The sequence below is a fragment of the Bos indicus x Bos taurus genome, chromosome 22 (assembly GCF_003369695.1).
Source record: "Bos indicus x Bos taurus breed Angus x Brahman F1 hybrid chromosome 22, Bos_hybrid_MaternalHap_v2.0, whole genome shotgun sequence".
Taxonomy (NCBI): domain Eukaryota; kingdom Metazoa; phylum Chordata; class Mammalia; order Artiodactyla; family Bovidae; genus Bos; species Bos indicus x Bos taurus.
In genome coordinates this window covers 58,036,386-58,051,781 of record NC_040097.1, presented here as the reverse complement: position 1 = coordinate 58,051,781, position 15,396 = coordinate 58,036,386, and the positions used below count along the sequence as shown (strand labels likewise).

Sequence of the window (15,396 nt, the reverse complement as noted above, 5' to 3'; positions counted from 1 at the left end):
ACGAGAGAATTCCAGAAAAACTCTATTTCTGCTTTATTGACTATGGCAAAACCTTTGACTGTGTGGATCACAATAAACTGGAAAATTCTGAAAGAGATGGGAATACCAGACCACCTGACCTGCCTCTTGAGAAACCTATATGCAGGTCAGGAAGCAACAGTTAGAACTGGACATGGAACAACAGACTGGTTCCAAATAGGAAAAGGAGTACATCAAGGCTATATATTGTCACCCTGCTTATTATTTTTCATCCTAAGCTCCCACAAATCAGTGTGTCTTTTTTTTTTTTTTAAGATGTTTTTGAAGTCTGTATCGAATTAGTTACAATATTGCTTCTGTATCTTGGTTCTGGCCACAAGGCATGTGGGATCTTAGCTCCCCAAACCAGCTTAACCCTTGTACCCCCAGGGGAATCCCTCCAGTGTGCCTTTTATACTCATAGTACATGGAGATTCAGACTAGGTGCATTTCAGACCTTGCTTGGTAGCCTTGTGTGTACAGTTTCAGTTCAGTTCAGTTCAGTCGCTCAGTCGTGTCCGACTCTTTGCGACCCCATGAATCACAGCACGCCAGGCCTCCCTGTCCATCACCAACTCCCGGAGTTCACTCAGACTCACATCCATTGAGTCAGTGATGCCATCCAGCCATCTCATCCTCTGTCGTCCCCTTCTCCTCCTGCCCCCAATCCCTCCCAGCGTCAGAGTCTTTTCCAATGAGTCAACTCTTCGCATGAGGTGGCCAAAGGTACTAAGTTTCAGCTTTAGCATCATTCCTTCCAAAGAAATCCCAGGGCTGATCTCCTTCAGAATGGACTGGTTGGATCTCCTTGCAGTCCAAGGGACTCTCAAGAGTCTTCTCCAACACCACAGTTCAAAAGCATCAATTCTTCCGTGCTCAGCTTTCTTCACAGTCCAACTCTCACATCCATACATGACCAGTGGAAAAACCATAGCCTTGACTAGACAGACCTTTGTTGGCAAAGTAATGTCTCTGCTTTTTAATATGCTATGTGTAGGTTTTAGAGGGCTATAAACCTAAGCTGACCAAATGGAGATAACTGTTTGGTATTGAATTCCTTTGTGCATCTGCCACTATATTATAAGTACATTGAAGTTAGGAACCATATTTTGTATTTAATGAATGCTTGATTAAAGAAATAAGTGTCCTGGAAATAACGTGAAGTGAAGTCACTCAGTCGTGTCCGACTCTTTGCGACCCCTTGGACTGCAGCCTATCAGGCTCCTCCATCCATGGGATTTTCCAGGCAAGAGTACTGGAGTGGGGTGCCATTGCCTTCTCCCTGGAAATAAAAGCTATGTTTAATTCATCTGTGATAAGGAGCAAGGCTTTTTGTTTGTTCTAATCCTTTCCCTGACCTTACGTGAATCAAAGATATTCCTAGACAGCAGAATGTCACAAAGTCTTAACATAAAAACTAACAGGTGACTTTCTCTCCTCATCTTAGCATTCGACAATCATGACCATGCCTTCTTTAGTCCATACTGTCCTAGAAAAGGTAGTCATCTGTGGATACCTTTTATTTATTAATTTTTCTATTTAAAAATCATATTCAAAAAATTTTTGAAAGAACAAAGGAAGAGTGATCTTAAAATTTTAATAATAATTAAATATAGCTGTACCAGTTTTTATTCTGTATTTCCCGGTTATAAAAGTTTTATACTTGAAATGGTCAGTGTTTCCTGAATGAAGCTAAGTGTTGGTTGTGAGCCTGAACACACCTGTCTTGTCAGTACTGCACCAGGTTCCAGCACACCTCCAGCTGGCCCTCCGCACCAGCAGTCCTGGGTCTTCTTGTGCTTGCTTTCATAAAATACAATGCTTTTGTAAACATTGCTGGCTACTAATTTTTTTTTTTTTGTAGAGAAGATAGTCATCTTTTTTGCTCCTTAATTTTTAGAAATTTTAGTTTTTTGACTTATACATCCCGTCCCACAAATGCTAGTTCCTTGTGATCATCTTTGCTTATAAGCCAGGACTGAGTATTTGGGTCACATACACACCAGCACGGAAGATGGGAGAACGCCACCGTGGGTCCCTACCACGTGGGATGTGCCGGTTCCTGTTACAGGACACCAGGTGCCTCTTGTCAGGTGACCGATTGGATGAGGAGGCCTCGTTTCCTTTTTGTCCTGCAGAGTTTGTTATTTACTCATCAGTTCCTGATTTTTGAGAAGGTCATCTGGGATACTGTCATCTGAAGATAGTAGTTGGTGGTTGTATTCATAGTAGGTAGTTTTGTCGTCGTCAGCAGAATCTGGAGCTCTGCTTTCAGGTCTTAGCATGCATTTTCTGATTCATCTAATAAGTGAGAATCATCTTTTTGTTAGTTTTCCTTCTTCTGCTACAGGCAGTGCAGTTAGTTCATTATGGCGGCTGTCACAAATTACACACAGTTAGTACCATAAAACAACACAGATGTGTGACATTACAGTCTAACTCAGAGGTATGACACAGGTCTTTCTGGGTTAATATCCACATGTTGGCAGAGCTGCGTTCCCTTCTGGAAGCTCAATGAGAGAGTCCGTTTCTTTGCTTTTTCAGTTTCTAGAAACTATCTTAGCATGAGCTGCTTAACAAAAATAACATAAACTGGTGATTCATAAACAACAAAACTTCATTCCCACAGGTTTAGATGCTGGAAGTCCTAGCATCCGTGCCTCCCTTTTCCCTTTCTCGGGACCCTGGTGATTCCTCTGGGACCCCCTGGATAATCCAGGATAATCTCCTTATTTGGTTGTAGCTGATTAGTAACTGTAATTCCCCTTTGCCATATAACCTGACATTCATTGGGTTCTGGGAGCAGGATTTGGAAATCTTTGGGGTCTCTTATTCTACCTAACATAATCAGGAAGTGAAAAAAAAAAGATCTTAACTGTGTTCAAGGAAAGCAAACATTAAAAAGACTCCTTTTCTATATTGATAAATTATAATGTAATATGCCAGATGATCCAGTAAGAAAACTGATAAAATAGTGGTTTATTTCACTGTTGAATCATTCTTCTAGCTGATTCTGGGCTTCCCTGGTGGCTGAGAGGTTAAAGCATCTGCCTGCAATGAGGGAGACCCGAGTTCGATCCCTGGGTCAGGAAGATCTCCTGGAGAAGGAAATGGAAACCCACTCCAGTATTCTTGCCTAGAGAATCCCATGGGCGGAGGAGCCTGGTGGGCTACAGTCCACGGGTCGCAAAGAGTCGGACACGACTGAGCGATTTCACTTTCTTTCTAGCTGATTCCATCATTATGTTTTCTTATTTTAGTCAGTTTTAGCATAGTTGAAAATAATTGATGAGTCATGATGAAAGAAGTCCTAGGATGATCTAGTAAAAAGTTTCAAAATGTAGGAAAAAGATCATTGAGTCTTTGTTGTATCTTATCTTTACACAAAGTTCTAGTGAGTCCATATGATAATTGCAAGATAGAAATGAGTTTTATTATATTACAAAGTATCTGTTTTCTTTGGTTTTTTGGAAGGCCTCAGAAAAAATGAAAATCAAAATATCTTTAAAATAGTTAGAACTACTCTGAGAAACTCAGAAATTAAAATTGGGTCCAGTGGACCCTGATCTCTACTCAGAGGGTCAGCCTCTTGGTCCCCTTACCTTCTGTGATGCCCCGAGGTCCTCCCGTCTTTCAGGTGCCCGTGTTTCCACTGACCCTTGAATATTGGCAGCCTAGTGGTTACCTGGGCCCTCTTTACTTTTCCTTATTTTTCATAAGTGACTGATGCCACACCAGTGTCTTCCACTTGCCTCAGCCCGACAATCCACTTGGGTGTTTCACGGGCTCCTCCCAGCTGGACGTGTCTGAAACACGCGCTGATCTTTTCCCTCATCGCGTGCGTTCCTTTTCTAGTGTCTCTGAGACATCGGACCCGCCGGCTGCGCCCAGCGGAGGCGTCGGCGTCATCCGCGACCCCCGTCTGTCACCCTGTGTCTTGACGGTGTCCCCGTGTCCGTCACGGCCCCCTGGTAGCTGTCCGCGCCTCTCCAGAGCCGCTCCCTGCCTCGCCCCCTTGCCGTCTCTGTCTGACTACTGTGCTCAGTTCCTCACCGGTTTCCCTGTTGCCCCCACCTCTCTGCCTTCCAGCTCACGTAGTTCTCTGCAGAAGAAAGCCTGATCATGCCGTTCCGCTGTGCGGAGCCCCTCTGAGGGCTTCCACTGCCTCAGGACGGAGCCCGACGCGGAACACCGCCTGCGGTCGTGGCTGGCACACGCCCGCCCTGCCCCACCTCCCGTCCCCAAGCGGAGTGAACGAGTGGCGTTTTTATGAGCCTGTGTATAAGTACTGAAAGAATGCATGAAAAAAAACTTTAATCAGTTAATGCCTGTGAAAGCCTGTCCTAACTCATTGGCTAGTGCCTGGTACACAGTAAAGAGAAGTGTTAGCTATTGTTGTTACTATTACGAGGCAGGAATGTAAGTGACTTTTCATTTTCATTCTACTCTGATAATTTAAGAAATAAATGATATGAGATTAACATATACATATTACTGTATATAAAGTAGATAATTAAAAAGGACCTACTTACTGTGTAGCACAGGCAACTCTTCTCAATACTCTGTAATGACTTATGTGGGAAAAGAATCTGAAAGAGAGCAGGTGTGCATATACGGATGACTGACTCTGCTGCACGCCTGAGACTGACAACGCTATTCGTCAACTATACGCCAGTATAAAAGTAAAAACTAAAAAAGGAACAGATAAATGAGGTATTTGTAGCTGGATCCTCTGCTGAGCGTTGACGTGATGGCATTTTGGTGATTTCCCCCGTCTGCAGTGTTTTCGACTCACCTTTGGAAATGGAAACGTTTTGAAGGCGTGAGTTCAGTTAGGAAGTCACTGTTTTGGTGACTGAGCCTCGAGAAAGATGAGGTGGCTTCTGCGTGTTATGTTTTCCATTGAGTGATTAATTTTATGGATCTCTCGAAAAACTGTCTCTGAAATTTTGTTGTTGTCAGAATGTTTGCTGGCAGATCATTTATCCATCATTTCAAGTACATTTCTGTTTTTATTTTTATCTAGTTTTCTATAAGGAAGCAGTTTTATGCTTAAGATTTCCTGTTGTGCAGTTGATGAAATGTTTTGAATTGAGGGTGATTTAAAAATCTTCTTGCTACATTTCTTCAGTAAGCAAGACCTCCTAAATGTCTTTCTTTTCGATTAGATTGAAGTTCCAGATTTAAAAGTGAGACCATCAAGATGGTGGTTTAGTCATAGAAATATTACACAGAACTTACATGTCAAAAATTCTAAATTACATTGGTACCTAAATAGAGCTCTGCTTTTTATAATGCCTGAAACAAAATAGGTACTTTATTAAGTACTTCACTTATTGAGGAAATAAAAGTACTAGAAAGTTAGAAATAAGTGCTATGTCTAAAGATAGTTGTGTAAAAATTCATAAGCTCAGGATTGTTTAGAAAATATAAATTGTTTGAATTATAAAAGGAGTGGTTCAGAAATAATGAAACATTGGAATTACTTCTTTTAATCTGGTATGTTTTTAAATTGATATCTCTCATTGAATGCTATCGTCCTACCTGGATGACTGTGTCTGCCAAATTGTATGTTGCTTGAAACTGATGACGTGTGGAAGGTCAGTTTTCCTGCTCCCATCCACACTTTGTTGCTCATCCTCGGCTTAATCAGGAAACCTAATTATGGCAGTTATTTAAATATTAACATACATTCCAAAGTTCATAAATTAAATGAGTGAAAAGCAATGAATTCCAAACCATTTCTCTCTTACTGCTTTTATATGGAGTTCCCCTAAGTTTTTCTTATATAAACTGGAAATTATGTATTCTTGTACTTAATTACAGTATGGTTCTTTTGCCGATTATCTTAGACTAAAGTTGGGAGAAGACTTTATCTCTGTTTTCTCTAGCTTCACTTGATGCAGACTTTATCCTGCTCACAGAATATGTTTCCCATCGTTTATTTTATATGACATTCAGTGGTTTCTTTCAGAGAAAGGAATTTCAAAAGAAAGAATTTCATGTTCTTGATATTTTAAAGAAAAAAGTCTTGAATGCTGTCTTTAAACCCAAACTTCTTTAAAGTTTGGAATAACTTTTAATCATCTCTTTACTGTCACTCTTTACTGATATTTATTTGTATTACATTAAGGTATATGTAAGTGAATGACAGTTCATTTTCATAGTGGTTAAAGGTGAATATTTATTTACAGGTGTACAAACTTTTTAACACTTAATATTGAGAGACAGAAGTGATTTAAATTGGGCTTGTTTCAGAATACCATTGTAGAAATCAGCTGGCGACATCACCATTATATGAAGGTTTGCTAATGTGGTTTGAAAGATGGATCCTCATTAAAATAGTGTCGCTAAACAAGTGACAGAAACCTTACAAACAGCTTGAGGCTTCGGGCCAGTCACAGTTACTCCTGAGGAGATCTGGACAAGTGTGAAAACGCAGAGACTGTGCCTTTATGGCCATCGGAACACACACGTGCTATCTGGAGCCACTTCCCTACTTGAGGACATTTTTAGTCACGTTAGAGAAAACAGGTCTTAACGTAAGTCAGTGCCTGAGCGTTCGCTTGTAAATTTGTCAAGTGTTAGAGTACTGAGTGTTGAATTCAGAGAATATACTGTTGGTAGGAGCCCTTGCATTCGTGTTTTCTGGAAAGGGACTGGGGTTTGGTTAATGCGCACGTGTTTACGAGGGGAGGTCCCTGATGCCCACGATCTTTCTGTGGATGCTATTGTCCGAGTGAGCCGGTCCAGGTCTCCGAATGACAGTGGGCTGCGAGGAGCCAGCCCACGGCCCGTCACCACCGTTGAACATTCGTCACCTCTGGATTAACTTTGTTCACGCTCCCATTGAGGGTAGCTCATGCTTTAATTCTTGCTTAGGATCGTAACCCTTGCCTCTGGAAAGGCAGGTCTTCGCATCAGGCTGTGTGGAGAACAGTACCGTGGAAGGATGCTAATGACTTCCAGAGTGCAGGCTAGTGGGCTTTCCAGTGGGCTTGCTGCCTCTCTTCAGGACCTCTGATGAGAAGGACCTGATCCTGCATTGGCTTTGCCTTTTTTTAAAAGAGAAATGTTTTTTCCCTTTTTTTAGAAAAAAATAGTTTTACATGTTTATTCTTGGCTGTGCAGGGCCTTTGTTGCTGTGCAGGCTTTTCTCCAGCTCTGGTGAGCGGGGGCTCCTCTCTGGTTGCGGTGTGTGGCTTTTCCCTGCGGTGGCTCTCTGGTTGCGGAGCACAGGCTCTAGGGCACACAGGCTTCAGTAGCGGTGGCACCCAGGCTCTAGAGTGCAGGCTCATAGCAGTTGCGTTGCACAAGGCTTAATTGGTCCACGGCATGTGAGATCCTCCCAGCTCAAGCATCGAGGTCGTGTCTCCTGCGCTGACAGGCAGGTTTCTTTTCCACTGAGTCACCAGGGAAGCCCCTGCTTTGCCTTTTTGCGTCGCAGAGGACACAGGAAGTCTCCTTTGCTCTGATTTGGCCACATGCCCAGCTCATCGGCACAGAGACCACAAGAGCGTGTGTCGATGAGTGTAAAAGATGCCTGATTCAGTTCAGGACTCAGAGCAAATGGTCGCAGTCCTGAGACTGGTGAACATCTAGTTCACGGAGCCCGTGACCCGCACTGGAGCATCGCTGCGCCACGGCTGTGACCAGACGTGCCCTCCGTCTGGAGTCAGGCCCGTCCTGCACCAGCAGGCCTGGTTTCCGCCCGTCCACACCCCGCAGACTGCGCTGATGCTGCAGACAGACGGACGTCTGTGCCCGAGGCCTCTCGGTCCAGCACAGCCCCTCGAATTTCTTGTGCATTTACAAATGTCCGTCGTTTTCAGTTTGCTTGTGTTCAAAGCCACTTGTTACACGTTATGTGTCTTCATGGGGACTCCTGAAGTTACCTGCTTGTTTTAAGATGATTATAAATCATATTCCATAGTAGCTGGAAGGGTAAGAAGAGAATCCGGATAATTTTATACTAAATGATGATACAAGCTTCTTGGTGAGGATGGTGTCGTATTTTAAAGTCTGACATGGACATGGCTGGTTACAGATGAGGTGGCCGAGGCTGGGACTAGAGACCACAGGGGAGGGGGAGGACCGAGACAGCTGGGGAGAGTCGCTGCTAGAGAAGGGGCTCCCCGTGCCCGACCCAAGGAGGGGCTGAGGAGCAAGCTGGTCTGCCCCAGCGCAGGCCAGGTTGAGCAGCGGGCGCTGTGACTGGACTCCGGCACCAGGGTTCTGTGGGTCGGGGCTCCTGAGAAGGCAGGACCCCGAGGGGGCCAGTAGGATTTGAGGGGCAAACTGCCAGAATGGAAATGTGATAGAAAGCCATTTAGATTCTGGGTCACCTCAGAGTTGACTCAGGAATGGGATGGGAAGCCTGGGGTCAAAGTAAAGGACCATGGCAGGTTGTCTGAAGGAAACGGGGTTGAAGGATGCCATCAGTAGTCATAGAAACTGGACCCCAGGAGGGGCTGTGTCTGATACAACCCCCTTCACTCTCCCTACTCATCTCTTCTGGAATATACTCTTTTACTTTAAAAAATTGGGAGTATAGTTGATTTACAATTACAGCAAAGTGACTCCGTTTTATATATATATATGTTTATGGGTGTATATGTGTGTGTGTGTGTGTGTATACACATATGTTTATGGGTTTCCCTGGTGGCTCAGTGGTAAAGAACCTGCCTGCAATGCAAGAGACACAGGAGACGCGGGTTCGATCCCTGTGTCAGGAAGATCCCCTGGGGGAGGGCATGGCGACCCACTCCAGTATTATTGCCTAGAGAATCCCATGCACAGAGGAGCCTGGCGGGCTACAGTCTATGGGGTTGCAAAGAGTCATACATGACTAAAGTGACTGAGCACGCACACACGTATCTGTGTGTATGTGTGTGTGTATTCTTTTTAAAATCTTCTTTTCCATGGTGGTTATCACAGGACACTGACTGTAGTTCCCTGTGCTGCACAGTGGGATCTGTTGTTCATCCATGGAGTACATGCTTCCTCTCTGTAGACAGACCTTGGGGATGCTGTGGTTTGCTTCCAGACCAATGCAAAACACTCAGCATCACAGTAGAGCGAGTCACACGCAGTCTTTGGCTTCCTAGTGCATATAAAAGTTATATCCACACTGCATTGTAGACTATGAAGTGTGTAATAGTATTACATCTAAAAAACACTGTACATGCCTTCAGTAAGGATACTTTATTGCTGAAAAATGCTAACGCTCCTCTGAGCCCTGATCCTTCACTGAGTCGTAATCTTTTTGCAGGAAGCGGGTCTTGCCTTGATGTCGGTGGCTGCTGACTGATCAGGGTGGGGTTGCTGAAGGTTGATGTGGGTTTCTTAGAATAAGAGAGCAGTAATAAAGTTTGCTGCACAGGACTCTTCGTTTTAGGAACGATTTCTCTTCTGCCTTCAGTGTGCCAGTTGGTGGCATTTGATTTGGTGGAGAACTTTCAAAACTGGAGTCAGTCCTCTCAAACTCTGCTGCTGCTGCTTTCTCAACTAAGTTTCTGTAATATTCTAAACCCTCGGTTGTCATTTCAGCAAGGTTTATAGCATCTTCACCAGAAGTAGACTCCATTTCAGGACCCCACAGTCTTTGTTCACTCTTAAGCAACTTCTCTGGTCAGGTGTGATCAGGAGACGAAGCAGTCCATCCCATTTTTAGGCTCCACTTCTAATTCTAGCTCTCCTGCTGTTTTCTCCGTGTCTGCAGTTACAGTAGTAACATCAAAGATCACTGATCACAGGTCAACATAACAATTATAATACTGATAGAGTCTGAAATACTGCAAGAATTACCAAAGTATGACACAGAGACATGAATGCAAAGCGGTAAATAAAGTATGTCTGAGTTAGAAATCCTGCTTTATCTCTGGATTCCGTGTGTCACTGTGAAGCAACTCCTTCTTTACCTCAGGGAAATGAAGTATGTCTGAGTTAGAAATCCTGCTTCATCTCTGCATTCCGTGTGTCACTGTGAAGCAACTCCTTCTTTACCTCAGGGGTCCCCTCCCTCCTTTCAGATCTACCACCTTTTATTCACGTTCATGTCTTTTGTGGACCATGTACTGTGTGAGTGCCGAGCACAATCTAGGCTAGAGATGTTAAATGAATGAAGATTTTAGAGCTGTTTAAACTTACAGAGATGTAATTACAGATCATTTTTTCTCTTCCAAATTTTTTATTTCAGATTTCACTAAGTGTTGCAAGGACTCTGGAGTCCTTATGGTAGTAAAATGCCGGAAAGAGAATTCTGCACTGAAAGACTGTCTAACATCTTAGTAAGTAGTAGCCTTGGTGTTTGTGTTCCTGCGTGTATGTGTGTAATGTGTTGGAGGTGAGAGTGTTATTTAACTCACTCTGTGTCATATATTCTGTACTTCTCCCCCACCAGATTCATCGTATTGTTGGCTGAGTCTAAAATTTTAATTTGGTAAAGATGCTTCTACAAGGGGCACAACATATTTATGAAGGGTCTTTTCAAGTTATGTGTGTTTGTCAGCATTTTATCTGATTAAAATATTAGGTCAGCCATAAAAATACATGATTTTTCATAGGATTTAATAAATGCCTTTTCATGAACAGGTTAATCTATTGAATATATTATGCTTATGTTTATCTTTTAATGAAAAGGTAATTTTACCAGCCTTAGGATCTTTTGGATGAATATATTTAACTTCTAGGAGAGTTGTAATAAATCAAACAAAGGAAACAAAGGTATATTTAGATTTCTGAAGTTAAATTACTTTAAAAAATAGTTCTTAAATGTGCTCACTGATACTTCATTGTAGTTTGTTGAGTCTTAAAGTAAAAGTGTGTGGAGTTCTTTGAATGCAGGTGCTTTCTGCTCGTCGCCCCAGATTTCATCATCACCCACGTTTCTGACGGGGTGTGGCGGGCGCAGCGCTTTCATGAGCAGGGAGCTGGCAGTCGTTGTGAGATCAGACGACTGTGAGGTCAGAACAGATCAGTACCTTTTGTACTCGGCTCCCCTGGCCTGCAAGCATCTATGTCAGATACTTCTTAGATGATTACATAAAAAGAAAGTGGTGATTATCTGAATCTTAAATTGTTTACTTTTTTGATAAAAAATAAGGTACACATGGATTTACGCGCTCTTAGAATACTGATTATCTGCATTTATAGATACGGAAACATACTCCAAGTCCACTCTTTTCTCAAGTTAATCATAAATAAAAACAATTCTAATAGCTGCTCTTTTTTATGAGCCCAGACCTGCACTGAGCATTTAACTGTGGAGAAATAAGAGTTCTGGTCCCTGGAGCCCCCAGGAGACACTGGATGCATGTGGGCCTCTTGCACGTCTGTGTGACTGTTAACTTCCCTGGGCACCTGACTCATGGCTTTTGACAGCTCAGTTTCAGTCTCCGTTGTGCCTGTTGCTCTCGGTTGGGACAGGGTGGCCCTGAAGCTGGGAGCAGGACTGGAGAGGGCAGCAGGCTGGTCTCCCGGGCCCCCTGGGGTTCAGCTCTGCTGTGCCCTGGGCAGGGTCCTTGCGCTCCAGCAGGAGATCATTCCTTACGTGGAAACACGTCACTCCAGCAATGGGGACGTAGAGGGTATCGATACCAGGTACTCAGAAGACGCCGGCTCTTGTTAAAAGTTCGTCTGTGTTATTTTCAGCTTTTGCTATGTGAATATTAATCATTGGAATATCCCGCTGTCTCTCACCCTTGAGAGGGGGAAGAGAGGTCCTAGACCATCCGGGGGGCTGGGGGTTGGGGGGAGGCTGCCGCTGCTTGGAAGAGAGAGGAGCAGAGAGGAAACCGAGAGGAGGGACGGGAATGTGGGAAGGGAATGAGAGCTGCTGAGGAAGAATTCTACTTGACCACGAGTCTCCACCAGGTGGCTCAGTGGTAAAGAACCTGTCTGCCAGTGCAGATCTCAACCTGCCAGTGAGATGCGCATTTGCTCCCTGGGTCAGAAAGATCCCCTGGAGAAGGAAATGGCAACCCATTCCAGTGTTCTTGCCTGGAGAATCCCTTGGACAGAGGAGCCTGGAAGGCTATGGTCCATAGGGTCACAAAGAGTTGGATACGATTAAAATGACTTAGCACTAGCACAACAAGTCTCAGCAAACTTGAAGAAATACTGTGTTTTGGTCTTTGCACAAGAGGCGCCTTTGCCCTACCTGCTGCTTTGCCCTACCTGCTTTGCACAAGAGGCGCCTTTGCCCTACCACAAGAGACACTTTGTGGGTGGAAGCACCACCCTCTGGCATCTCTGCCCAGTGACACGGGAAGCATCGATGGTTCGTGTTCTTTCATTTCCCCCATCTCATCTCGCTCGTCCCTCAGTAACCATGTCTGGCTTCTGCCCTCACCACCTGGAGCTGTGTTTCCAAAGGTTCCAGCATGTGTCTTTTACATTCTTTCTCTGTTACTAGACCCCCTTTCATCCTGTCTGCCCAGTGTCTCTGCCTACTTCTTCTCCATCTTTTCCTCCTGAACCTCTTCCTGAAAGCTACTTCCCCAGGGTCTCCTCTCCTTCTTCAATCTGAGAAAGCTCAGTCTGCACCCCGTGAAAGTCAGTGCTTCCTGTGGTCACGGCATTTCTCTGCTTTCTCCTGTGGGTCCCATACTGAACGCAGCTCCTCTGACTCCTGCCTTGTGTCTTTGGGAGTTCTGATCATCTGGGATTCAGGATCTTCCTGATTGCATTTCCCCAATCTCTCCCAGCTCCACTGCATCCTTTTCACCAGAAAGTTGACTCCTTTAGATCATTGGGCCTTGTCATTTCCTGTCTGGATTATTGGAGTATTTATTGGGCATTTGGCCTGTAACCTTCCTGACCCCTGGCGCTCCTTGGCCTGTGTGTGGTCCACAGTGCCCGGGAGGGCAGATTGGGCTTCTCATGGGGCAGGAATGGATTGCCATGATGTGGCCCTCGCCTTTCCAGCTGCCCCTCAGGCCCTTTGTCCAGCCCGTGACCTGTCGTGGTACCAGCTACACGTAGTTCTCCACACATCTCGGCTTCCCTCGTCTGTGGGTTCTTCCTCGGGGGCCTTCTGTGCGGATTGCTGTTGGTCCTTCAGAACGCAGCTCACACGTCTCCGGACAGCTGCCCGTTCTCCTCTTTACTCTGTCCTCCCTGGTGCCCCGGGCCACACGGCGTGCTGTGTGCATGTCATGGTGACGTCTGCTCACACGGGGCCCTGCTCCCCACTGTCCTATCCTGGGACATTGCTATTCAAGAAAGAACCGTTATTTTTTTTTTTTCCTTTCATTTGGTAGCCTCATCTTTACAATGAATTTATGACTATGACTAAAACAACCAGCTTGTAAAGATTGTGCTTGATGAACTGGATGTCTGAATTTATTATTAAAGCAGGCTTATCTTACATGCTTGCAAAGTGATTTGCTTTAAAAGATTTTTGTTTTCCTTCTCGCAGCTATAAAGATCCAGCCTTTTATGAAGAATGCAAAATGGAATACCTGAAGGAAAGGGAGGAATTCAGAAGAACTGGAATTCCTACCAAGAAAAGGCTACAGAAGCTTCCCACAAGTATGTAGGCAAATATTCAAGATGATGCTCAGGAACGCCAGTGTTCATGGAAATCAGTCACCTGAAATAATGGACTCAGGGAAGTGCGTTTCCTTTATCCTTAATTATGGAAATAACTTTATCTGAAATAAAGTTTTTTTTTTTTAACCTCAAAGTTATTGACTGATAAGACAATAACTGGACATGGAACTGGGACATGGTTTGCCTGGTCGTAATAGATTTTAAATAGATGGTCTCACAACTATAGTTCTCTAACAGTGACAATGAATTTTAGGTTTCCACACAAATATTACTCGTCAGTGTATGGACTCATCATGGAGCCAGAAGTGACGAAAGGAGAGCAGGAGCCGACAGTCTCCAGAGGAGTCAGTACCTGGGCAGTGTAGCAGGACGGTCACGAGCCCGGCTTGACCACTGTATTAATAACTAAGCAGTTGGGATGCAAGTAGTCTCCACAGTTACCAAGACTGTGGATGTGAGGATTAACTGTGTTGCAGCTAAGTAGAATATGCAGGACCGCGTCTTGGACGAGGTAAATGCACTTCAGTGACTATTAGTAGAAGGCTTATTTGGAAACAGATACATGCTTATACATGAATTAGTTTTACTTTTTTTTTTTTTACTTGGCTGCATCAGGTCTCAACTGCAGTGTGTGGGCTCTTTCATCGTGGGGCACACTCTAGCTGTGGTGCCTGGGCTCCGCAGCTGCAGCACTCAGGCTTAGCTGCCCTGTGCCTTGTGGGATCTTAGTATCCTGACCAGGGATCAAACCCCTGTCCCAGGCAGGGAAGGTTCCAACCAGTGACCAGCAGGGAAGTCCCTGCTTACATCTTTAATAGAAAACTTCCTAAAATGTATTAACACTCCATGACCTGACATGTTAATTCTGCCACTGAAAATATTTTAATGTTTTAAAAGTCTTCTTTATAAGGATGAATGGCCATTTTGTAACATAGTGATGAGTGTAAACATTTTCTGTCCCAGTGCAGTGATTTGGTTGCAGGCTTTTATATTAAAAGTTGCTTTTTTTCATACAAGTGTTAACTCTTCACCATAGCCACTGCAACTAGTTTCCAGCTACTTTATATGTATTTACATATATGTATATATATTTATACGCATTTACGTAGTTCTTATTAAAATCACAAATAGAAATTCCTGCCTAAGATTTAACTTAGGCCCCAGTCCCATGAAACAGAATGAACAAGATTATAATCTTTTTGGTTTTTGGCTAAAATATCTGGTTTGTAATCTGTATTTTCCAGATACAAGGAAACTTTTCCCTTCAAGCTAATTACGACTTACAGCAACTTGGTAAATTACACTTTTGTTAAGTAGAATTGAGACATTTTCCTTTTCTACATGGTCCCTCTAGAAACTGGAAACTCTTAGGTGCCCTGAACCAGCACCTTTATCAGGCAAGGTGCAGAAATCTCTTAGGTATTTTGGGGACCTCAGAAAGAGGGGAACTCACCCACACGTGTAGGTATCGCACCACTTGTGTACAGATGAAAAGGCAGGAGACCAGGGCAGCAGGCACCAGTGTGGGGTAAGCAAGCCCGTGCACTGCTGGGGGCCTTTTTCTGTCGAGCAGTCCGATGACTTAAATGAAGAAAGGGAAAGATACTTTGAAAGCTACATACAACCTGTGGCTATTCTGTAGGGGCCAGCTTCGTTTTTACGTGGACAGTTCAAATGTGCGGATGTCACGTCCTTACCGCTACTGGACAGACTAGCTTACAGAACACGTGCCCTGTGGGAAGCACGTTCCCGTCCACTGGCACCCCTCCCGCTGGCCCCCACCGCGCATGCCCCCTGACCCTGGCTCTCCTGGGCAGCTGCAGG

General features: G+C 44.3%; 1 protein-coding gene across 2 annotated transcripts in view; it reads left to right on the top strand.

Moving 5' to 3' along the window:
* The window catches only part of CMC1 (C-X9-C motif containing 1), a 76,329-nt gene extending 62,624 nt beyond the window's left edge, over nucleotides 1-13,705 (top strand). For both annotated transcript variants that reach the window (XM_027522875.1, XM_027522876.1), the window contains exons 3-4: nucleotides 10,217-10,307; nucleotides 13,439-13,705. In XM_027522875.1, coding sequence (XP_027378676.1) covers nucleotides 10,217-10,307; nucleotides 13,439-13,559 — 212 coding nt within the window. In that variant the 3' untranslated portion in view covers nucleotides 13,560-13,705. The remainder of the gene's footprint in view (nucleotides 1-10,216; nucleotides 10,308-13,438) is intronic.
* Nucleotides 13,706-15,396: the final 1,691 nt, after the last annotated feature.